Source organism: Osmerus eperlanus, chromosome 11, assembly GCF_963692335.1.
Source record: "Osmerus eperlanus chromosome 11, fOsmEpe2.1, whole genome shotgun sequence".
NCBI lineage: Eukaryota > Metazoa > Chordata > Actinopteri > Osmeriformes > Osmeridae > Osmerus > Osmerus eperlanus.
This window is the reverse complement of record NC_085028.1, coordinates 12,183,037-12,208,693: the sequence shown is the minus strand read 5'-3', so window position 1 is coordinate 12,208,693 and position 25,657 is coordinate 12,183,037. Positions and strand designations below refer to the sequence as shown.

Genomic DNA, 25,657 nt, shown 5'->3' with positions numbered 1-25,657 from the left:
TGAAATAAATCTTGAAGTGCAGTTGAAGATATGTCTAAACTTTTATAGAACTTTATTAGAAAAATACTGCGGAATCTTTGGCGTTATTACTGTGCTAATTTAGGCTTCTCAGTAGGAGAAGGAGCTACTCCCCTCTACTGTTGGTGTCAAGTACAACCATTTAAACAGGTCAGAAGGTAAATTCCTAAGTCCTCTGTCTACACTAGGCTACAGTATATAATGTAATCCCTGAAGATAAGCATTAAATACAATAATAATCCGTTTTCTCTTTCCTTAAAATATCTAGGCCTATTTTCCACAGTTAAAGAACACAGCTATTGAATCCCAATGGAACTGCCATTTTGTGAGTGACTATAGATTGTTTAATATTTCGGAAAGCAACAACAAACAGCAGGTGGCACTGCTGTTCTAGTGCAGCTTAACATCAATGGTTCTGCAGTAGGACAAACTACGAAGTATTTGAGGACTTGCAAGTGTGCAATTCATAGCTTGCACCACTAGAGCGGGCATTTGAACATATTGCCCAAATGCGTATTTCATGTCCAAAGGGAGAAATGCTCATACAATGAGACTCTGTAGTAGGCTACCTCCGCAATTCCCGTGCCTCGGTGCGCTGCTCGGACAAATGATTGTCAATGGAATACTTGAGACAGATCGCAATCGGTTGGTGTGTCGGATCCTAGGTGTTACGGGTTCCGTTGTTTGTGTAGTGTAATTGACCAAGATGTAACTCGATTTCTAATTCGAACCGGGGGAGAATATTTAAAATGTAAAATCCAGTCGTGAGTCTGGAAGTTGTATTTTCAACAGAGAATGTGTTTGGCCTAATTTGCTTAGTTTACACTTGATAGTCTTTAGAAATTGTGGTAGAATAAGTGTCGGCTTTTTTTTATTTAACTGAGAACTTAGGCTGTGTAGTTAACCGTGTAGCTTTTCGAAACAGCGCGTGAAACATTTAATTATGAACGGAATGGTATTTGCCGATGATCTCTAAAGCTAGTACAGCATTAATTTTGTGCCGAATTGTTTTACTTGTCTAGGAGGCGGTTTGTGTGGGCTAGATATATGACAATAGAGTTTTTAAACGAGATCGTTGCGGTACAGATCTTTTGTGTGCCCTAGCTGCGGTTTATTAAGTAAACCTATCTATCGGAACTCGGGCATGGGAGAAGCTACTCCCGCACAGCCCGCTGCGGGGGTTTTTGTCCCAATGTTAGGTGTTGGCATGGTAGGATCTATCCCAGGTGGGGTCAGCGGGCCAATTGCGACCTCGAGGGGGTCTGCTGTCCCCCAGTTGCATAGTGCGATAGTTGAGCGTCTACGCGCCCGGATTGAACTGTGTAGGAGACACCACTCGACTTGTGAGAACCGCTACCAGCGAGGTCAGGCCGAGAACTCGGATCGTGAACACGAGACTACTCTACACCTTCTGAACATTGTGCATCAAGGACCAGGAATCAGAAAAACCAAGGGCAGCCGTGCCTCAAGCCAGCAACCTTTAGAGTACAACAGAATTAATGGAGAACAGAAAGCGCAAAGTTCTGCAGCAGGAGAACAGAAGATCTCAACACGCATAGCCGTAAGTTAAGATGATGATGATGGTGGTGTGTGAGTGTGTGTGTGTGGGGGGGGGGAGGGGGGAGGGGGGGGGCATTTTGAGTTGACACTCAAATGCTTGTAAAGGTCAAATGTGGTCGAATCACCTACAATAACCGGCATCAAGACTGCACTGATACAATAGCAGATTTAATTGGAAAAAGGTCATCAGAATCGTCAAAGGGAGCTGTCACACGAGAATGAAGTTCTGCTTCCTTTCTGATGAGAACCACAAGCAATCAGATAGACAAAAAACATTATAGTTCATTAGGTCGCACTGCAGTCTTTGTTCTCAGTTTCACAAGTTCTGAAACCTCCTGTATTGTGTAACCGGTTTAGAAGAGACACGATAAAATCTTGTGGAGAAACCTGCGTGAAAAGGTTATTCAGTGCAATTTTGGGTTTATGCATCTAGATTTGTTTTGCCAAGATGTGCTGATAAAGTTGTTTATGTCATCTGTTAAGGGCACAGCCAGTGAGATTTATTTTGTTGTTTTCTTTCATTGGACACTAGGGAGTTCAAAATCTAGACCAGAGGCAATGAAACGTTTCCCAAGGAATGTTTCAATAGAATGTCAAAGGGGTGAGACACCATATTTACAAGAGCTTGCAGAGGTTTTAGCTGAAAGTTTGCTTATTCAGAAAGTGAATGGAAAAATAAACATAATTATATGTCTGCTTTAACAACCCATAGAATATAACTAGCACAGGCAGATGTATTTCCATAGGTGATCAAAAGTTGGGTTGATTTATTTTGAATTATTTTTCATAAGCTACTGGCTTTGTTTGATGGACATTGGTGGACAAGTGTCAACAATAGAGATGTTAGTGTGTCATCTGACAGAATCACCTGAGCACATTTAAATAATTAAATGACTTAGTCAACAGCCTCATTAACTGAAGAAGAAATTGAATATTTTGTAGGAGGCCCACTCAATTGTGCTTCTCAATCGATTTGATTTAGGGATTTTGCTTCTTAAGGATTAACTGTTAATTAAAATCCCTAACACTTAATTAAGAAAATTCCAGGAAATTGACATCCCACTGTCAGATACAACACCATACTACACCATGGATACAAATGACTATTTTAGAAGAGACTTTAGAGTCTGTTATTTCATTTATGCTTCAGTTTATTAGGCTCTGGAGGAACAAATTCTGGAAACTGAGAGTGCACCACACTACTGCAAAGGAAACTCCTTGGTTGGGGTTTAAATATCAAGGGTAAGGTTGATAAGGTCTGTTTTTCACTGCCATAATGATGATCAGATGACAGGATCAAGTGTATGTCTTTCAACTTAGTGTATGCCAGTCCAGTATGTAAAGTAGCCCAGCGAGAATGAACAGTCAACACATTGAGCGTACTTGTTTTCACATCAACGATAATACAATGTTTCAAAATATTTGTTTTTAATATGTTTGTGCACGACAGAAGCTTTTTACCATTTCTATTCTAGGTTTTGGTGCATGCAGTTACTCAACAACTTAATCCCTTCCAATCTTTTGAATACATGTATTCAGTGGAAAACCAATTTACAGACTAAGGATTAATGTATGTTTTAACAGTATTACCTAACTTACTGTAATACAATCATTCAGTCTAATCAGTTTTGTGACTGTCTTACTGGACTATAAATGACAGATAAACAAGCAGTGAAATGGCCTCGCAGTGTGCTGCATGCCATGTACTGTCATGTCCTATTATCCCAGGTTTAACAAATTACTCACTAAGCACCTCCTGAAAGATGCTCTGCTCATGAAACTGGTGAAATTGAATTAACTAGATGCCCATATAGTCTAAATGTTTAGAGCCACTAAAGACATTTCCTGGCTGTGTTTACTTCAAGTCAAACATGCCTTGAAAAAGCAATAGTGGGGAGCTGCTCAGTTATTAACCATCTTGTGCGTCGGGAAGATTCTGTTATTCCTTTATCTTACTGTAGTGAAATATCTGGTAACTGTCAACTTCCAGTATTATGCTTTCACAACAGGGGACAGCTGCTGTGTGCTTGCTGAGCTTACCCAATTAAAAGGATAGTTTCAGTTTATGTTACGCTGATACCCTGAAGTAGACTGATACATTTTATTTAGGTTTGTTTCTTTTATTTCTTTTATTAAATGATGGTGCTGAGGGGTGGGTGGGGGTTTGGGGGTCAGGTTATGTAAGAGATTCCTGGTTTTGTCTGCCTGCCTCTGGGGCAGCTTGAATCAAAGCTGGAGGTGGTCTGATCTCAGCCTTGCTCTGTTCTGATATGGAACAATTAGCTCAGGTCCTTGGGGGCCACCCACAGAGCTGCACAGAGCAGCACAGAACCATGCCCGGCCTGGCCCAGGGATGCAGCAGGGATCCGGCAGACATCCAGAGAACAGTTCATCCCAAACATCACTTCCACGTTGTCATGGAAAAGTGGAGGTTTTTAAGGGCAACTTGCTGGCTTATAGTTAGACTGAGTGCCAGGTTAGTCTTACATGACTCCAGAGCTCAATGCTAGGGCTATGACTGCGGCTGCTGTCTATTGACACTGTGACTTTTCAATAAGCCTGATGTGATTAGACTAGTCCCACAGCACACCATGGGGCTCCACAGAGCTGTACATCTCTCCCCAGCTGATTAAGAAACAGTGGGATGGCATAGAGACAGTCTTGTATTAACTCCTCTTTAGATCTGGGACCAATGAAAGATGTTTTGAGTACAGTAATTTCATGTATTATTTGATTTGGCTTGTACAATATACAGTAATTGTCTGTTGTCTCTAGGAAAGTAAGCACATTTTTACCTAGAGGTGCACAATACATAAACAGTCTGTGTCTGTTGAGTTTGATAGTGATTTTGTGAATTTCCAAGTGCATTTGAATGTGAAATAATAACACATGCACTCACTTGACGATCGTGTATAAGGATCCTTGTCCACAAAGGTGGAGTTTTGTTATTTGTGTTTTAAGTGTGTCTTTCACCACAGAGAAATGCCATACGCTCCAATCTTTATACAGTATACAGAACGTGTGACAACATAAAAAAAACATTCCAACAATATACACAGGCATTATTAAATGTGACACCATCAAACAAAGGTCAAATAAACATATAAAATAACATGTACTCAGTGTCCCTAACGTTAGCCATATGTGATTCACAGACCTATTATAAATTTGATCCACCTCTTAGTTACACAGGACTCTAGCAGTAATGCTAATCCATGTGTGTTGCTTCTTAGCTAGTAAGTCCATTTGACTAGAAGACATAGTTCCTCCCTTAACTGTCTGGGTTCAATTTCTGTTACACTCAATTATGGAAATAGCATTCTGTGAATCTGGGCCACTTCAGCTGCCTAGTGAGCTTGTATGAAGCTACTGGCTTCAACATTTTATGGTGTGAACCATAAAATGATCTATTTTTCATTACAAATTTCCAAATGTTACCCAAAGACAGGCGCATAATTCTCAAAGAAACAAAGAAGCGAGGATATAAAAATCCAGGACGATAGTGAGTATCCAGACACCCAGCAGGGCAGTGTGGATGTGTGTGCAATCAAAGCGCTCCTGGCTCATCTGTTGTAGCTGTAACAGGGGTGTCTTTCTGAGGCACCCCCTGCACACACGCCTCATGTTTTATTCACCAACCTACGGGACGGCTGGAGCTTTGAAGAGTGCTGCTGAAACCATCTAGCAGATCCGTCTTATCCGCGGTCTTCATGGGATAATGCAGTCTAAGTGGATACACGCTTGGAGGAACACAGGCACAGGCTCTGCTGCTCCACATGGACCAGAATGCTGCTGTCCTCTGGGTTAGTTAGCCTGGGGTTGGACTCAAATTGGGAGTCTGTCTATCTCTATCTATTTTTTGAATGAAATGAAACCTTTACAAAGCACAAACTCTTTCAATTAGGATGAACGCTGTTCACACCATGTTTCAGACTATTAAGCAACGGGTACTCAGTGTTCCTGAGGTTAGCCTCAAGTGATTCACAGAGCACAGACCTATTAATAATTTGATCCACCTCTTAGTTACCAAAGAGTCTAGCAGTAATGCCAATCCATGTGTGGTGCATCTTAGCTATTATAAATCAATTTGACTGAGGAGACATCGTTCCTCCCTTGATTGTCTGGGTTCAGAAATGCTTGTGAAGCTGAGGGGTCTGTACAGAATGTTATGTATATGTCTGGTGGGTGCTCATAGAGGTATCCATTCATGCTTGATGGGATTATTTTGCTCAGAGAGCTCTTTGAGTTTGTCAGGTTTTTCCTGCTTGACTTAATTGTGGAGAGTAGAGGGTTCTGAGAAAGAGAGCAACAGAGAGTGAGAAAGAGAGAGAGAGAGAGAGGGAGAGAGAGAGAGAGAGAGAGAGAGAGAGAGAGAGAGAGAGAGAGAGAGAGAGAGAAAGAAAGAGGTTAGCTCAAAGTGTGTCTCCACAAGTGCTGCACTTTGTTTGCATCTCCTGAAACTGGACCCCTGTGGGAACATGCATGTTCAGGTGTGCAAAGCATGGGGGTGAACTAAAGGGACTTACTTTGTGGTAAATGTGAAACTCGAACAATGCCCCATCAGCGTTGTTTACTAAAACAGACTCTGCTAATCGTGGATCTCCACTGGTAGGGAAAATGTCACTCTCTGGAAAGAGATGTTTTCAAATCACACCATATTTACAACTGTGAAAATATAGGCCTGGAAACGACAGTTGGGTGACTATAGCAGTCAACTGTAACTGCTCTGACACTATCTTCAAATCAGATTGTCACCTGATATAACTGTGTTTCCTGACCTTGCTTTGAGCTCCCTCTCTAACGGTCATAATAGATCTGATTATCCATCTCCACATTTGCCACCATAGGACTGGGTGTGGTTGTGTTTCTGTTTGTCTTATCATTGGCATTCACAAAAAATCTCAATTTTTGCCCTTTTAGATCCTTTGCACTTAACTGTGCAAATCCATTCACAAGACAACACTTTGTGGTGACTGTTGCTGAAGGCTTTTAGCCTCATTTCTAGCTTTTCTCTGAGTGAGTATGGTGTTCAGGGCAAAGCAGCTTCATTTTCGTGACTTCAAACATACTTTTCTCCCTAGGGTCATTATCCTGGTCAGGAAATGAGAAAGTGGGCTCCTGATGTCACTGACAAACCTCTAGCCGGAATGCAAGGGTACATTCGGGGGGGAGGGGGGTTCTTGGTAGATCTGAGTTCAGACATGTTTACATTACAGCTCGGATATTTCTCAGAGTCGAGCCAAGCTGCCGAGGTTCCCAGGCTCCGTCGTTCGGCACTGAAAAGAAGCACAAATGCTCGCTTTTCCTCAACCTCTCTTCCCTCCCTCCCTTCCCCTCCCCCACCCATCTCCTCTTCCCTGTACTTAAGTCAGGGTTCAACTCTATTTGCATTGTAGTAAAGTTCTTGTTCCTTCAGGCATCAGGCCTTTGATACTTTAAACAGCAGAACAAGTTAAAATATCAATTGTATAAAGAAGAGGGAATTTTTCTTTTACCATTTACATCTTTTCATTATAGCACATATTTGTTGAGAGATTGATGGCATACAGCCATCAATAGGAATTGAGCTCAGCTACAATATTCACTCCCTACAGCAAACCCAAATGAATATTCTCTTTGTTTCAAATTTTTTCAGAAAAAGCCGTCAAACAAGTTGAATGTTAAGTAGCTGTTGAAAAGTGGCCTTTTTGTCTATCTCAGTCTCTACAGTCAATGCAACCGTGTCATGCAAAACAGACAAGTTGAACACTGCCCCATTCTTAAATATCAACATTTTAATGTTTCAAAATGCTTGACAAGGCTTTTTGCCTGCAGTCAGCAGCATCAGATCTAGCCTAACAGAACACAGCCGGTCTTGTTCCTCGGTCTGGCGCTGCCACTGGCAGCTGGAATGTTTGTGTTAGTGCTGTGCTGTGGTGAGGTGTCACGGTGTGGGCCCTCGCTGAGCTTTGCTCTGGCGCCTGCCCCTTCTCCACATAGCCCAGAGACACTTACTAACTTACACCATTGTTATACCTACACTGTAGTCACTCAAGGTAAAATCAGGGGACTTCTTGTCAGTCCTGGGTCTAATGTAGCTAATCACGAAGAACCACTTGTTCAATTAACTAACTAGACTAATATCAATGTACAGGTTGTCTCATTTAAATTAGATGAAGAAAGTGTACATAGCAACATCCATTCTAATGGTTAGAGCAACGCCATCTCCAGATTTTCAGGATGGTTGCCCATTCATGATCATTTTTAATAGTTTAGGGTCAAGAGTTGGCTTCCTGTTTGTAGACCTATGCTATAAAGAAGCATTATCATTATGGAGCATGCGGTCTCATGTTCCTATCCTCAATTACCGTGACTAACTGCGAGTCTAGTCTTTTGTTAGTTGTTGCTGTGAAAGTTGTATTGTATTATTATGTACTGTATATGATTTGAAGAGAGAGATACAAAAAAAACAAGAGAGAGAAGGAGAGAGTGAAAAGAGAACATTCCTTTCTCAATCTCTCTTTCTCTCTCTCTCTCTACCACACCCCTGTAGCTACTCACTGCCACCCCACCCCCTATTTCCTTCCTGTTCTTTTTTTAGAATCTATTGGATGTTTCTCCAACATCCGGCAACAATGAGACGTTTGTGCCATAACCTAACAACATGGTCGTCCATGGCATGGCCACACAAGCATGGTCAAATATTTTCATAATTTAGTGTCCCACCCTTGCACCTTGCTATGTATGATGTCTATTAGCCACCCTAGCATGATGCTGGGTTCTAAACAAGTCGTGACAGCAGTCTCAGCTCATAGCAGGTCAATATTGGCTCATAGCAGATTCTACGTTGTTAAATTAATCAACATGTTCAAGACAATTGTGAGAGTTCTACATTTAACACACTGAATTTGTTGATCTCCCTGTCTGGTTTGTGTTTTTAATAATCTATTTCTCATGGCATAGCCAAAGCAAGAATAGCAAGCAGCTGGTCAGAGTGGGAAGGGCTTGGCATTGGAGCTGTGAAACATCCACAGCAGCAGGTCAATCTTTCCCCTCAGAGTAAACAAAGATACTGATAGAACAGCCTAGAACATCCAGCCTTGACATACCAGGGCTGGTCTCAGATCAGTCCGTTTAGTGGATCCATTCAAATTTCAGTTTTGTAATAAAAAAAAACAATTAAGACATTTTTTTAATCAAAGTATTTTAAAAAGGCTAGGCGAATGAAATGCAATACCTCTATTGCATTTCTTTCCTGTGGTTCGTGTAGGATAGCTCAATCCTTACTGCCTACCTGTCAGGTCATTCTCTTACTGCTGCATGTTATCATGCAAATACACTGAGATTAGGAACAGATTTTTCTTTCACTAACAAATTAGAAGCACATGCCTTCATCTTCTTCCCATCCCTCTTGATATAGTGGGAGGGACAATCTGTTTCTTGATTTGTCCCTCATCTGTTGTTGCCATGCACCTTACTGGCGGTGTGCTGCTCAGTCCTGCACACTGGACACAGTGACGTTGGCAGGATACTGTGTTTCCTCCACCAGCAGCTGTCGTGATGATAGCCAGATGGCTTTAGGCTTTCTCTGGAACAGTTTGTTTCGTTTACTTGGTCAGTCGTATGAATTACCATACATATTACATGAGCAATTAGCATTGGTCTTTTTTTATTCTTTTTTGAACAGTGATGCTGATCATAGAAGCCCTCCCCACCTCACCCCTCGCCATCCCAGAAATACAGTATCTTGAAAGACAATGAAAAGAGCAGAGACAAGATTTCGGTCTATTTTATTGTTCACTTCGTACTAGAGAAATACCATGACACCTTAGAGAGCGTCTTAGCAACCTACACAGATGAGAGCTTGTTTGACATCAGAAGCACAGCTTAATGATTGTGAGTCTGGACTGTCTGTTTAACTTGAAACTGCCAAACCAAATTTTCTTGGAAGATTAAAATCAACTTGACCTGCAGCTTCTGTAAAGCAAAACCACCAGACAAACCAAACACTGCACAACTTTTCTTTCTTAAGTGATTAGTCTTAATGAAAAATTGTAAAGGGTTACTTTCCCCTTAGTTATGGCCACGAAAAATGGCCTCAAAACGATAAACAATCTATTCCTTTAAAATATTTCATTTGAAAAGCAAATTGTTGGAAAATCACTCCAGTGGTTACGTGCTTGTCGTATCTGCTGAGTGGCTGTCAATGATCAGATCACGAGAAATACGTTTTTTCAGACACTTAGCGAGATTGCTCTATTATGCTTTCTCACCAGCTGCAACATGTAAAAGACCTAAAGCACTGACTCAAAGGGCCAACTTACCAGCACTTGAAGGAGCTGCCCGCATGCACCAACATGCATGAAACATGGACTGTGTTGCAGCCTTTGTAAGTCTCCCTCCTCCTGACATCACCAGCCTGGCCAGTGTAGAGCTCAGCACCTGCAGTCCAGTAACCCGCAGTAATACCCAGTGCACTGCAACGATACTACTCTGAATGGAATGAAATACCTTAGGTATTTCTCTTCACTGCTTAGGCAGCGGAAAGATGCCCTAAAACATAAACTACCACAACTCCTCAGATGGCTTAATGAAGCCTTGTCTTAGCAAAGTGTTTATTCACAATTCTTTGTTTTCTCTCGATTTCAGACACCTATCACCGAGTCAACGTACAGTAGATGTGTGGCTAAACCACCAACAGGCATTTGTATTGTGGGTGGTTATGTCGACAGTATGCAGTCAATGGCTTGTGTTATAATCCAGCACAAAATCACATTTTGTTTCAATTTCTCTCAGGGAAATGTCACGGCTGATGATAGATTATTCTGGCCTTGTTCCCCCTCCCCTGTTCCAGGCTGGAGTCAGTGAGACGGGGCCACTGCAGTGTTCTATGTGTCTATCTCTGCCAGCATATTGGACTACACAGGCCTTATTTGGAATGTCAGAACTGATTTGAGTGGGAGTAGAGCAAAGCTTCCCACTCGTTCACTTTTGATTTTCTTGCTGCAAAAGCACATGTGGACATACCACACGGTTATAAAGAGGACTGTTTATGTGTGTGCATAGACTGTGTGCATAGTTTGGAGAAAAGAGTGGTGGTGAGAAAGTTGGCGACCTCACCCAGTGTAATATAGTACTGTGGTAGACAGTTGGTTGAGCACGCCACTAACAACATCAAGGGCTTTGCCTGATTCCCATCCAGGCCATATCATACATCTCCTCTGCGAGTGTAATACTAGAAAGACATGTCTACTGAATAACAGTACCATTCTTACCTTGGCTAAGTGAATTTATCCATGCAGTTCTAATGTATTAGAGCCGTTTTATCACAGTAGATGTGTTTTGCTCCTGTCTAAATGAGCAGGAGGCTTATCAAGACCTGAGTGTAATAGCATTAGCCCAGCATTAACTCCTGCGCCTGGCCTTCCCACGGGATATTAAATGGATCCTGATTTCAATGGAAAATCATAACAACAATGCTGTTAGGAGCACTTTGCTGAAGTCCCATCAGATATCGTGGTCCAGGCAGCCAAAAGATGCCTTTTGCTTCATCGTTTTTGTCAATGTTTTCTTTTTTTTATGGAGCTGAAAGCTCTCCAGTAATTATTATATTTTCTGCAGAGCAGTTTTGGAAATTGTCATAGTAGTAGTAAGTTAGTGGCAAGTTACAGTAAAAGTCAGTTAGTTGCATTTATCACATTGATATTAAGTTTTGGAAAAAGGACATCTTGAAGAAGAATCCTATTGTGTTATCTGAGATGGTGGAAGCTAGCCTGTAACCTTTTTCTGTAGTAGCCATTGACATGAGAGGAATGGTTTTCTCTCACTCTCACTCTCTGTCTCTCTCTCCAGTATGTCTCTCTCCCTGTGTTGCTCAACTCAACAGTGGCACTGTTGGCTCTCACCAATGTGCAGCTGCGGAGCTGAAGAGCAGCCAGATGTTGGAGATGGTGAAATCGGCCCAGCAAGCAGGAAATGGCTCCGCATGCCATAGGAATCGTCTTTGAAAACAGGAAGGGAACTTGTTCTCTGCTTATGGGCCTTTTCCTGTGGCATGAGCAGGGGCAGGGCTTGTGTTTGACGTTTGCTGGGAAAAAGGTACTGATGACTGTATGGAAATGCCCATTTACGGGTATACATAAGCTCAGGGAAAGTTGAGGAACAATTTGAGCAACAAGAGGAGCTCAACTAAATGAAAATAGGACAACTCTATAAGATTCAAATATTTTACACAGCTGGCAGAGTTCCCACACTATTTTTAAACTATGGCCCATCCAAACATACTTACCAGGTTTTGTTGTAATGTCATGGTACTCCAGACGAATTTATATGCCACCTAAAGTTAAGTGGTGGAAAATCTCCTTTTTCACTGAACCCCCTGTGGCGTGTCAGCTGGACCACAAAACAAATGACACACACTGAGTGTTTTAATGTGAAACACAATGTCAAGGCTTTGAAATCCACTGCCTTAAAGATACATTTCTCTGCATTGTAACCAGTTGTATTGCCTTTAAGGTTTAAATAAAACTGTGATAAGCCGATTCAGAAATAAATTGGGCTGCAATAGAGCTAACTGTTTCAACCTGTGTTCTCTTCACTACAGACTGACCTGTGTCTTGTGATTGGTGCTTCGTGTCCTCAGTGCTGTCTCGTAAAAAGTTGTTAAAAATCACATTTATAATTTCCCCTCCCACACGCTCAATCTGTCTCCCAGCTTGAAGATTATCTTTCCCAGACTACCTCATGCACACATAGACATATAAACACATATCATTAAGTAAGATGCATTGCATTTCGTGTCATCTATGGTATGCCGACAAGCTGTCCCTTTGGATATAAAATAGCATGTAGCGAGAGAATGTTCCCAGCCCTGGTAATGGAGACCAATAAGAATTTAAGTACGTTTTACCACTAAAGAACCCTTTCAGCTGTAGTAGGAGCTTAGTCTGTGTGCAGTTGACAGGCAAGCCCTGTACCTTCAACTATGACCAGCTCAGAAACTGTTGAATAGTGGGAGGTCTTTCTCTGCCTCCCCTCTAATCCCGTTTTTTTTACATGAGCAGGCCACCACGAGAAGGGTTGGCTGCATTGAGGAAAATGGTGGCTGTTGTTTCCGATTTAAACAATGAAATGGAATACCAAGGCTGAGTGTGAGATCAGGAAGTGCCAGCTAAACCTGGAGAACACTGCACTTTTGTGTCCATCAGTATGAAGGAGGCACCATGGGGCTGTTGTTCTGCCTGCTCTCTGCTCACTCATTATATCCCTGTTAAAAAGCAAAGGAAAGCATTTGGGTCATTCATCTGTGTTGCAGCACACTAATTAAATTACATGTAAGCCTATTTTCCATAATCATGAAATAAATTATCTAATACTCATATACTACTTGGCGCATACAGAATTTTCACAATTCTTTGGGTTTTGAGAATGGCTCTCTTCCCTCCGAGTTGAGGTCCATTGTAGAGGGGCTCCAGAGCTATGTCCAGCCCCTGGCTGTCCTCTGTGAGAGTCTCCCTGGTCACATTGACATGTGGATGGAAGGCGACAGCTGTGTCGGGAGCCCTGTGAGCCTCATAGCCAGTGGTGATGTGATGTGACGGCCTGTCACTGGTATGTCTGTGACTTCCCGTGTGTCTGCTGTGGCATGGCCTTGCTGGTGCTTCTGTACTGACACCTGGGTAGGGGCCCTCCAACATTTGTCCCTAAGATCACTTCACTGCCACTGCAGAGCATCCAACAGCTTCTTTGTTGGGGTCAGACCATTTTACATTCATGATGCTTTACATCCATCTGTATATATATATATATATATGTTTTTTGAATTTTTGAATTTCTACTGATTTAGTTGACCCTGTGCCTGATAGAAGAAGCCTAATACTCCGTTTGTAACTGTGTGATCTATTTGTGCAAATGCAACCTTTCTTATCTGGCGCCCTCACATCTTCTCAGAAATCGAGTTCTTTCCCAGGGGTGTCACAATGTACTCCTGTCTAATGGTGAACAAAAGACAAGCCTTATCAAGACCTGAATGGCATGCTGTTTTACTCTGAGCTTATGGAATATCGACACAGTCAAGATTGGAATTCAGTGTTTTCAGGCAGGTCCTCTTTGTTGCAGCTTACAGACTGCTCATTATTTAAAATGGGAAGTCTCCATTGAAAGGAGGAGTGATGCACCAAAAGTAACAGTTGAATAATGTGCCCTGGGTAAACATAATGGATGTATTTCCCTTCAAAGGCAGTCTTATGATCTCTCCACATTTCCCAGAGGCAGCCACAAAGCTGAGTCGCTCTTCCTCCCTCTCTCTCTCTCTCTCTCTCTCTCTCTCTCTCTCTCTCTCTCTCTCTCTCTCTCTCTCTCTCTCTCTCTCTCTCTCTCTCTCTCTCTCTCTCTCTCTCTCTCTCTCTCTCTCTCTCTCTCTCTCTCTCTCTCTCCTTCTTTCGTCTCTCTTTTTCTTTTTTTCCTGGTGCTGCTGCTCATCTTTCCCTCCCGCCTGCTCCCTGGAGGGCAGCCTCAATCTAATACAACTGTGTCAGGAAGTGTGGGGATGCAAAGTGCTGATCAGTCAGAAGGAGCCCATCTCTGCAGTGAGCTGGTGTGTCCCAACATGTGCATCGCCACCTAATTAGGGAAACCCACCCCCAACAGAACTGTCATCATGGCACGTGCCTAGCAGTAATGGATGGAGTGCAATGTCCTAAAGCGCGGTAAATTCTGTAATGTGTTGATCATCTCAATGCCAAGTTAATGGTATTTACAGTGTTATGTGTACCGCAATCCTCTGAAATGACCTAACCTTTCCTGTTACATTGATCTGTTTTGTTTAACACAATTATAAATCTCTCGACATAAAGATATACTGTATGGTAAAACAGCACATCCATTATAAACATGGTTCTCATAGATTCTGTGGCAGATCAGCCAGTTCTGGACTTTTTATGGCTTATAATAAGAACAAAAGCCTTGCATTATACTGTGATGAATGGATTGAATACAAACCTGTGTTTTTTAAAAAGACTGAGCATACCAGTGATCTACAGAGTGTAGCACTGTATGGGATACTGTTCGTGTTACACACTCTCTGAGTAGCTTAACAGCTGAGTCTTTTTGTAAGGAGTGTTGGTAGTGTGTGTTTTGTCTTTAGTGCCGGTCTGATGGCTTCTTCACTGTATCCCATGAGAAAGAGAGATGAAATTCCTCCTTGCGGCATTTTGCAACCTGCGCAACCGCATAAATATTATGTCTCCCTAGGAACACAATAGTCGTATTTATTCCTTTATTTAGGGTTTGTTTCTTTCTGTGTCAGAATCTGAGAAGGTTTTTCAGTCTCGTAGGAGCAGATTACAATTTGTCTGGGGGCTCTGGTGAATAGATTAGAGACTAGCGAGCTGGATCATTTCAGTAAGACCTGCATTCAAACACACAAACATAAACTTGCATAAATACTGTACATCTCACACACACACACACACACACACACACACACACACACACACTCCTAAACAAACAGCCTGAAACCTCAACATGCCTGGTTCCATGGGTAGTGCCACCGGTCTGTAAGATGGTAGCAGGATGACTGGTGTGGTTTCATCCCCGGTGTCCTCTGTGACAGCTCAGAGTCCCTTCCACAGTGTTCACCATCAGCAGGCTGCTCACTCACTCGCTAGCAACACACGGGCTGGTTACTGGCCCTTGAGCTAGCAGGAACAGACAGGCTCTGTTGACACGACCAAGGACAGGGCCGCTCAGCTCCGGTCAAAGGGCATCAACTTGATAGTCAGGCAAATAAGAGCAGATGGGCCAACCACAAGATCACCATGAAAGGGTGGAAGTTCATGGATTGATTTCGTGAACAGGACAGAACCCTTTACATGCTGATAGACGCATGCATGGGCATCGCTTGGGGTGTTTTGTGCTCTTTTTAGAGAATGCTAGTGAACAGCAAGCTGTTTTTAATTTTAGGATCATTTTCACCACATGATTATGTTACATTAAGACATCATAGGTCATTTTCTAGTGGGTTTTCATCATCATAGTAGCCATTATTAATACACTTTTCATTAAGTTTTACATTATTGTTTGTTTATTTATATACATTTATATCATACACCCAATATAGAAATGGAAAGTTAGCAGGATGCTTTCAGCTAGTTTAGATGTGTATTATGCATTTGAGCTTCTCATTTACCATCCGTTCATCAGGAAATCCAGTGGCTCTAAGCCCATTAATTGTTAATCAGAAAATCTATTTTCAGATCACTTGTAGATTGTCTGGAGGATTTCAAGAGGACATAAAGCCACTGCATACAGTTTCTAAAATAGTGCCAATTGAAAATGATAGTAAATGAGTTTTTACAATGTAATCAGTCTATTTCCCTAATCTTCCTTAAGTGTAATGTACTACAATGGTATTTTACAAAAATGAGTCAAACTATTTCTGGTACAAAGCGAAGCCAATGTCATTTCGACTGTTTGAGACATCTGCACGTTTAAGCCCTGAAGTTAAAACTTGTGTTGTCCTTAAACTATACAGTCACTGAGGTGAGGCAACCCATACCCACAGGATCTCCGCAACAGATCTACTGTTCTCTCCATTATTCATGACATGTCCTCTCAGGCCTGGAGATGTGAGGGGAATACTCGGCTGGCCTCTGGCACTCATAAAAAGGCAGGTGGAATGGGAGAAAGTGTGTGAGCTCCAACCTACTAGGCTGGCAAATAAAACAGATGTCCAGTAATGGGAAGGTTTACATTTAACAGCCTGAATCCATATGAAGATTATGTGGAGTTGGTGAGGTTTTCAAGATGAGTGTAGCCCATGTCTAAGTTAAACTATCTGCACTGAATTTTTCTATATTATTTTCTATATTCTGAATAATAACGGTCCCGCTTTGACTAATGTTTGTCTGTCATCTTGTCTTCTGTGCTGTAGTTCCTTATTAACTACCATCTCTCATCTTACCAAGTTAGGGTTAGGCTTACGTTTTTTCTCTTTATTTATGAATGTTTTTTCTTCATTTGCTACTAAACCTCTCTTCATAGAGGTACTATTATATAGTCCCTGTCTTAAATGTTTACACTCTGTAATATCAGCTTTGCTTATCCCTCAGTCCCCACACAGCACCTAGTCCAGGCATCATCACGCACCATATCATTACACTCAGTATGTTCAAACAGACATTCACCACCACCCCATTTAAGACCCGTAAACAAAAGAGAGCCTGGTTACATGCTGCAGAGTCACAGATATGTATGAGTTGATTAAAATGTGGGGATGTATTTTCAAACAAACGCAAAAAGCAAAACAGGCATTGGCAGGAGATAAACACAGTGAAATACAGGAATCACTCCCTGCCTTCAGGCAATGAATCATCCTAATGTGATGTGTGCCAGCAACTGGAAATTACTCCAATTTGTTCCCACAGTGAAATCTGCACTATTCAGATACACTGCTCTCCTTAGCTCAGCTTGGTGTGGAACATGAACACATTATTTCTTCACTGGCATCACACATTAAATGATGAGTAGACAATGACTCATTTCTATATGTAGACAATACCACTGAACATTGTGTTAGGAGACAGCAAATTAACTGACAGGGAGTTCTGGTAACACCAACATCTTATAAATGGGTCATGGTCTCCTTGGTCCCATGGTCCCCAAGGGGTCATGATTACAGTAAACCATAATGGAAATTAAAGACATCTTAGTAAGTAATATGGAGGATTGGCTATGATAATGTGATTTCAGTTTCTATGTATCTTCTTCTATACTCGAGACTGGGTTTTTCATGCTCACAACACTCTTTGTGTGTGTTGCCGCTATGGGCTTATTAGCCATATGAAGACACTGGCAGGGGTGGGGGGTGGGGGGGGGGGTATAAGTATCCTCTCAAATACAAGGAATTATTCGGCTATCTTTACAGAGGCACAAAAGAGTAACATATAATTTATGCAAATAAGGGAGACAGATAAAGGCCTTATTCTTCTCTCTGGTTGTCGACAGTAGACCATTCCTAAATATATCTGCTTCCATGCTACATTTTCCTGCATTTTAAGTTATTACTCTCCGAGCCTGTTTTACCATTGTTGCTGTCAGTATTATCCTTAGGGTTGAGGTATGAAATGAACTCCAATATACAGGACTATACATAGTCCTGTATATTTGCAGTTGAGTTACTGTAGGTTTATTTAAAAACGTTATAGCAGTTGGTCATATTATGTGTAAAAGTTTTACATTTGGTAAAATTGTAAAAAAGAATCAATATCCACTAAGACATTTAACGCTGGGAGTACATTTTAATACAGTGGTATTCTATCCTCATAATTTTAATTGGTTTACAACATCAAAGAGTCTTTGAATGAAGGGCAATAATTATATATAGAGGCCCTTGTTATCTTAAATGTTCCTTTTTCTTCAGGCCACACTTGAACGCTGCATTAGTTATAGGCGTGCACTGGGCTTGATTTGAAATCCATAACAAAGGTTTTCAAAAACGTTTGTCTTTGAGTAAATTGTTAGGCAGTGTTCGGTTAGTTACACTCTCGTTGCTCTGATTTCTTGGTTCAAGAGAGTTCATGAAAGTACAACTGAAATACCATTCTGCTATTACAGTTTTCTGCACAGATTTCTCACCAGTGTGTTTGTGTCTCCACAGCTCCAGGGGTCTTTAAGGAGGAAGATTGAAGGACATGCTCCAGGTTACCCCCCCAAGCAAAATGACCTCTCTGGTGGACCTTCAGGCTATAAGCGTGCACGTATGGAGAACAGTGGGATGGGTCATGGACCATGTGCTTTCAGCTCTGGCCAGTCCCAGTCTCTGCAGGGGGGTTCCATCATGGGCAACAGTCTGCAGCGGAAGAACTACATGATGCCCCATGGCGTAAGCTCTGATCTGTTCAACATGACCCTTAAGGAGATGAAGAAGGAGCCCATTGAGGTGCAGTCATGTGGGCAATCATCTGCAGACACCAGCATGATGGTGTTTGACTTCAAAGATGAGGGGGGAAGTCAGATTGATCCTGAACTTCAGGACTTGTTTGATGAGCTCACCAAGTCTGTGCCTTCGCTTAACGACCTGGAGTTTGAGAAAATGTTGAAGCACGACGATGCGTTCGGTTTAGACCTGGGTCGGCCCAGTTCAGCGGGGGCAGCCAACCTGTGCTCTCAGTTGGAGAAGACCATAAAGACGGAGTTCTCCCCAGATTACAGCCAGACTCACGGGGGTTCACCTCAGCTCCGGCCTGCCTCCGCTGGGCCCTCCTTTACCATGGGAAGCTCCTCCCTCTCCACCTCTCCCATCACCTCTGCACAGAAGGCAGGCAGCCAGATCCCCTCTAGAGGCCTGCCCAGCTGGCCAGAGGTGTCTCATGCTGAGCAGCTGAAACAGATGGCAGCCAACCAGCAGCAGCCCAACTCCCACCTCCACCACCACCAGCAGACTCAGCCTGGAGGGGGCACCAGCTGGGCTCCAGCCATGAGCACCCACTCCCCCAGCAGCTCCTTCCCCAATGACAAGCTGTCCAACCAGGCGGCCTCGCTCGCTCAGCAGAGGATCAGTCCCCAAAGCTCCATCCTGTCCCCCATGAGCAGCAGCCAGAACAAGGGGATCAACAACTGCCTCTTCAAGTCTAACGGACACAATGGTTCCAATCACATTGACATGAAGGTTCTTAGCAAGCCCATTCTGCAGTTCAGCCCCAAATCCCCGCACTCTGTCAACCAGCAGATCCCCATCATAACAGGCCCTCTGAACAAGACTACAGCCCAGCAACAGCCATCCACAAAAGCCCAAAACCAGACCCATCACTACCAGAACCCCCAGGTGGCTATGTCTGGGGTCCAGTGTCTGCAGCCCAAGGCCATGCCCCAGAGGACCCCCCTTAATCAGCATGGACCAGGGCTCCACTTCAAACTAGCCCAGCAAAGACAGGTAATGAATCACAGACCAAGTTAGAAATGTGTTTTGTGGAATACCTGATAAACATGAGAAACAGAAGTGTTAAAGTACAACAAAGAGATTGGCCAATATGTATTTATTTGGACAGAAATGGAGTTGCAGACTGATTACACGGGTGTACTGCTTTCTCTTTCATAAGACTTGGCTTTATATCACTATGCTATTCCAGAACATAGCACTGAAGGTCTGCACATCATGCTTTGGTACAATATTTAATTGGAACCTCTCGGCACTGTGAAATAATAGAGTATAAGCTCTTCTTTTTCTGCTGATGACATAGTAATAGGATGCATAGTTTGCCCAGAAAGCCTGCCATGCAATCCAGCTCATTACTTAGTTTCCTCACTTGCTCATGGCAGTCAGCATGCAGTCTCAAACTGTAGGTAACAATGCAACTCGTTTGTTTTTTGGTGTTGTCGCGGTTGACGTTACAGTTGTTTGTGTCTTTGTCGTCAACGTGGCTCTTGTGAATATGTATTTCACCCAGAAGCATTTTGACGATGACACGGACTGCCAGAGCATGGTAGATTAACATGCAGGACTTCTAATTTATCTGCCTGTCATGGACGCTCTCCATCAGGGCATAGATTTGCACAGCAGGATTTGCTAATTGGAGGTTGTTAGCTACAAGGGACAAGTGGTGGAAAATGACAGTAATCTGCTTAGCCCGGTGCCGGAGGTTGAACCACTGATTTGTTATGATTGGGGGGATTTAGAACATCCCCCTTTTCAGTTTTGCACAAACAGTATCTCTAGTTGCCTTTGTGTGAAACGATCATGTGAGCCACACATGAGGACTCTTGCCACCACTTTATCTAATGATCAAGGAAAAGCTCCTTAACGATGGGGATGAGGAAGATAGACACAGATATGAACACTAGATGCAGATATGAACACAGTATGATGTTTAGTCCTTACAATCTCCAACAGTTCTTTACAAAATATTTGGTTGGCTCTCAGCATCCTAATAACACATCAGCCAGAAGTTGGAAAAAGGATACCAAGGAGAGACGTTCGCCTGAAGGTCATGAAGTGGTGTGATTATTGTCTTGCTTGTTGAGACAAATCAGATCATGAACCATCAACTAGGATAGTGAGTATGATACTAGTGAACATGGTGGAGAGAATGCTCTTCTGGACTCTGATCTGATGGGGTGATGTATCATTCTTGCTTATTCAAGGCACTGATGGAGTTAAATCCCCAGCTACTGTAGTGTAGAAAAGAAAGCATCCCTTCCCACAGTAAATTGAATTAGCAATGCCATAGAAATAAAGGTCCCAAAACAGTGCATGAGCCCCCTGGAACACCAGCGAGGAGGGCTGAACTTCCTCCCAGTGGGAGAAGTTCAAGATGTGAGTTATGGTTCTTGTTTGCTTGTTCTCACAGTCAAATACTCCATTGTTAGTTCAAATATGGTAAATAATAAATCCATGACTCTGTTAATTTTTAGTGATGAGGCTATACTAGAACTTTAAATCCCTTTTTTTTTACGTTGCATCTAAGCTGAACAAAGGTTTATTTTATAGTACAACATTTAACAAAGAAGCCATGAAGTACAGGAATATGTCCCAAAACAGAATGGCCAATGTTAACCATGCTACTTAATGGATTTAAAAGTACTGTTTGGAACTGTGGCTGATGATCTTGTGGCACAACATCTCAGTAAGGAGGATATGAGCAGCCGGGGGGGTTGGGTGGTGGGGGGGGGTTGTGAGTGCCAGGTCGCTTGCTCTGACTAACGGCGCTGTGAAGGGAGTGCTTGTGTCCTGGGAAAGGGAGCTGCGGCCAAGTCCAGATGCCGAGGCCCTCCCCTGGGACAGCGTCCTAGCTCCAGACTGGAGGAAGTGCTGTGTGAGAGCCGGCCTGGATCACTGTCAGCTGCCTGGCCCCGCACTGCTCTGCCGCAGGATGGGAGGCTGAATCACACCACTCCTTTTCTGAGGCCCAAGCCACATGTGGTATTAATTTACGACAAGCTTGTGAAGAATGAGAGGGGAAAATGATGGAAAACAGCTTTATGACACGTCAGGATGACAAAGAGAGGATTACTGAGTTGTACATGCTAACAAAACACTCCTCACAGAGGTTGTTCTTGCAACAAAAAGGTCTGTGAAATCAGTCTATCCCAGTGTAATGGAAATACAGTCTGGCTGTGTCGGAAGAACTTCTGTGAGAGGGTAATCATTTCTCACGGTGCTGATAATTGGATGCAAATGGTGGACTTACTGCTTCCTACTAATTTTTCTTTTACATTGAATTTGATGTAAGTACAGTAGCTGTTTTGGTTGTCTTGCCAACTAATCCCAGACAAATAGTGTTGCTTCTTTGAATACTTTTAATTACATTTCAGATTCTATGTATGAGTTCAAAAGCCATTAATACACATTTCTTTTGAAAATAAAAATAATTCTGACATTTAGTTGTGTCCACTTGATGAACCCTCCAACATAGTGAATATGAGTTTAAACAAACCATTCTCTCTGCCAGCAGAAATGAATAATTCCACTCATGACAGAGAGCTCTTTCTTTCTCTCTTTCCTTGTGCCTTTCTTTTCTCTGGAGCACACTTTTGGAGAGTCATCCTTTGGGATAAATCTGGCCTCTATGCAATAGCTCGGTACTTGGTAGATCTATGTGTTGTGTAACAAATATTTTAACTAATGTATCAGAATTAAATCAAGTTTGTCTTCTCACTTAAATTCCCTTCTTCATATCATGTGCATCTGGCTGCTGTATTTCTGACTATCTTACGGAGATGTCATCTTGCAAACCCAGCACAGTTAGGGTGGCTACTGCCCAGCTTGTTAAGGGAGGTAGTCATGGTGCTGGACATAAACTCCCCATCGGCACACTGTCCTGCTGTCTCAGGGATTCTTTCCACTCTCATCAGACACATTTGTCAGGGGAATAGCTTGCCCTGAGGAGGAGGATACTCCCCCATCCCCACCCTCACTGGTTTTTCTAGGGCTCCTGTATGAGAATGTAACCACACGTTTGTGCTTTCAATTTGTGGTTAAAGGTTGCCCTCTAGTGGGTATTTGCCATTACTGTATTGCGGTGCTTGCATACTTTCATTGACTCTGTAGTGCATTGAGCCAGTATCGATGCAGACTAGAGGACTGCAGTCCCTGTCGTAAATTCCCTATCCCTCCTTTCAGGGAATTGCACCTGGACCTCGCTTGCCCACCAATGACAGTCTAGTGGGCATGACAGCTCAGTCCCAAACACAGCAACGACCTCCAGCTCCCATCAGCCAACACAAGCCCCCAGGCAAGACTCCGGCCATACAGAGACAACTGACCCAGCAACAACACATTATCAATGACTCGGTGAGCTGCGATGCCCAGTATATTCAGTGTGTTTCCACCAATCACCATCTGAGATATGTGCATAAGTAACTGACAATACTAATTTTGCTGATATAACCATTGTAATAATAATTTGTATCATGTTGTTTTTCAGGACAAGGACAGTACACAAGACCAATTTAACCGTCATCTAACCAGACCACCACCAGATTATAAACAAACAAGAAACATGGTTGGAGTTCAACAGTCAGGTCTGTTCACAGGTAAAGTGTTTCATACTGTTAAGTGTCCGAGTACAACACAACTACATATGTCTTACGTGAAATGTAATTGGTTAGGATCATACAGTACCAACATTAAAGCTGGGATATGCCTGATTAAATGTGTGGTTGTTTTGCAATGACCCAACCCATAGTTGTATTCCTGTTTTTGATTTAGGACTGAACTCTTCTCAGTCTATGGCAGGCAGCGGTCCTGAGAGTGATCTCCAGCCCATGCCCTGTCATCTGTCCAATGGTCCAGGGGCTAAGATGCTCCCCACACCTGACAGGAGGTTTGGAAGTGGGACTGACCCTCATCAAGGCTCCTGTATTGGCCAACTCCAGCAACACAATAACCAGAACAGAATTGGAGTAAACCAAAACAAACCCAGATTCCCAGGGTCTAACAATCAGGGCAACGCATTCGGAATGAGTAATGTCAATAGCGTGCAACATCCCAGGGCATTAGTAGGGCAGCAGTCACAAGGCATGCCTGGGAAGGGACTAGGAGGCATGATGACTAGTAACATGGGCTGGGCCTCCAGCTCGAAGCAGGCCAGTGTGGGGCCTGGGCTGGGTGTTAGGAGGCTGCCCAATTCTTTGCAATCTCAGGGAGGCCAGCTGGACATGACAGCCCACCACTATCAACAGAGGCATGTTGGCCCACCCAACCAGGTAGCACCAGACATAGGCATGCTTCCCCTGAACTCTGCCATCAGAGGCACAGCACCCAGAGCTAGCCAGCCAATGATGCCCCCTCGACCAATCATGAGTAGCCTGAACCAAGCTTCTCCTGAACAGAGGGTGCCTGCCGGCTCATTTTCAACAACCGGACAAAACTCTAGCGCTTACCAGAGTAACAGGGTCAACCGGCTGACCTTTGAGTTCCTCCAGGAGGGAGATAACACCGTCCCAGGGATAAACACAGACTCCGATTTCATAGACTCTTTGCTCAAGTCTGGCTCTGGGAATGACGACTGGATGAAAGATATAAACTTGGATGAGATTCTGGGCAGTCATACTTGAACTAAGTTTTCTGTACATACACAAACATTCAAACCATGAGCCACATAGCTCATAAGGGATATGATTTGTAAAAGATGTTGAAATGTAATTTTGTAAACAAAACATATGATTTGTTATCCAAATACATTGGGTAACAGTAAACCTTTAGTTGGGATTAATTACTATGCAACTGTATAGTAATACCTGTAGTTACAACATTATGCCCAATGTAATTACATTGTAAGATGGTTTACTGGCATTATTGCAAGGCAAGAATGAGACGTAAGGGAGGGGGCCTCTCCAGGGGTTAACAATGGTTGTGTTTCCAAAGTACTATAAATATTAACACCACTTAGCTTTGGAGAGCCACCTTTCGCCCATACCTTGTTCAACCTGTGTTATATATAAAGTCACTAAACCCTGTGATACCATGCTATTAAATAGCAGTCCCTATGTAAATATAAGGTTGGCATCACAGGTATTACTATGGGCACAACTAGTAATTAATGTAAAGTAGAGGTAAAGTGTTATCCTGCATTGTTTTGTGTATTCCTGTAAAAAATAATATTGTTTTAAGGTCCAATGAATAAGAACCTGCTTTTCTGTGATAGTACAGTACTCTATCTGACTTTCATGTGTCAAACAGTATGGTCAAACAGAATGCACACTGTGAAAAATATGTTCCTGCCATACTTCCAAACTCCATGTAGTGTTTCAAGTTGTGTATTTTTAATGAGCTCACCATTTTTGAGCATGATAATGCAATTATGTTGTAATGACCACATATCCTTTAATTAGACTCCTTTGCTCTACCTAATTATTTTTCAAGCATTCTCACCTGACACAGTTTTGGATGTGTGTCAAAATTGTACCCATTTTATTTGTCATCTAATATTTAATAATCTATTGGAAACCGAATAAAACATTATAAACCATGCAAGTAATAAAGTGGTTTTGAATACACTGGTTCTGTGTGTTTCTGACTCTTCTGAGGTGGTTTTCAAGCTTAATTTTAAGCAACAAATATTTATAATATTGACAGATGGAATGTATTATTGAGGCATGAAAAGGGAACACAGGCCCGCCTGTTCTACAAATGTATTTTGGCTCACCTCGGTCGATTTTCTATATCGTCGAGTCATTGAGCTACGCTACGCTGCATTGAGTTTGTATTACAAGTGTTATAGAGTTAGATTAGAAATTTGCATAAAATGGATAATAGCAGTCGTAGTGTCCTCATCACAGTGCAATTACAGCGTAAACCGTGTAACAGATACATAATAACGGTGTATACAAAGTATTTACATTTACATTTATTCATTTAGCAGACGGTTTTATCCAAAGCGACTTCCAAGAAAGAGCTTTACAAAGTGCATAGGTCACTGATCATAACAACGAGATAGCCACAAAACATTGCGAGTAGCCAAAACATGAAGCACACATTGTGAACAACCAAAGTAAGTGCCAAAGGGAAGAACCATACGAGCATGTAGTTAAACAAGTTACAATTAAACAACATGAACTGCTATAAGTGCAAGTGTACCTGTGGGAAAAAAAGACAAGCAAC

At 42.5% G+C, this 25,657-nt stretch overlaps 2 protein-coding genes across 3 annotated transcripts in view; one reads left to right on the top strand and one right to left on the bottom strand.

Annotated features, from left to right (window-relative positions):
• The window catches only part of lpar6a (lysophosphatidic acid receptor 6a), a 281,763-nt gene extending 272,764 nt beyond the window's left edge, over nucleotides 1-8,999 (bottom strand). Inside the window, exon 1 of the mRNA XM_062472300.1 lies at nucleotides 8,988-8,999. The gene's annotated coding sequence lies outside the window, so the exon portion shown is untranslated. The remainder of the gene's footprint in view (nucleotides 1-8,987) is intronic.
• zmp:0000001236 (mastermind-like protein 2) lies at nucleotides 562-25,053 on the top strand. 2 transcript variants are annotated; one of them, XM_062472284.1, is made up of 5 exons: nucleotides 562-1,579; nucleotides 18,215-19,489; nucleotides 22,676-22,846; nucleotides 22,980-23,076; nucleotides 23,264-25,053. In XM_062472284.1, exons 1-5 carry the CDS (start codon nucleotides 1,163-1,165, stop codon nucleotides 24,109-24,111), a joined length of 2,808 nt encoding a protein of 935 aa, XP_062328268.1. In that variant the 5' UTR covers nucleotides 562-1,162; the 3' UTR covers nucleotides 24,112-25,053. The 2 variants fall into 2 exon arrangements, with proteins under 2 accessions (XP_062328268.1, XP_062328267.1); XM_062472283.1 differs by having other exon boundaries at nucleotides 22,980-23,088.
• The last annotated feature ends 604 nt before the right edge of the window (nucleotides 25,054-25,657 follow it).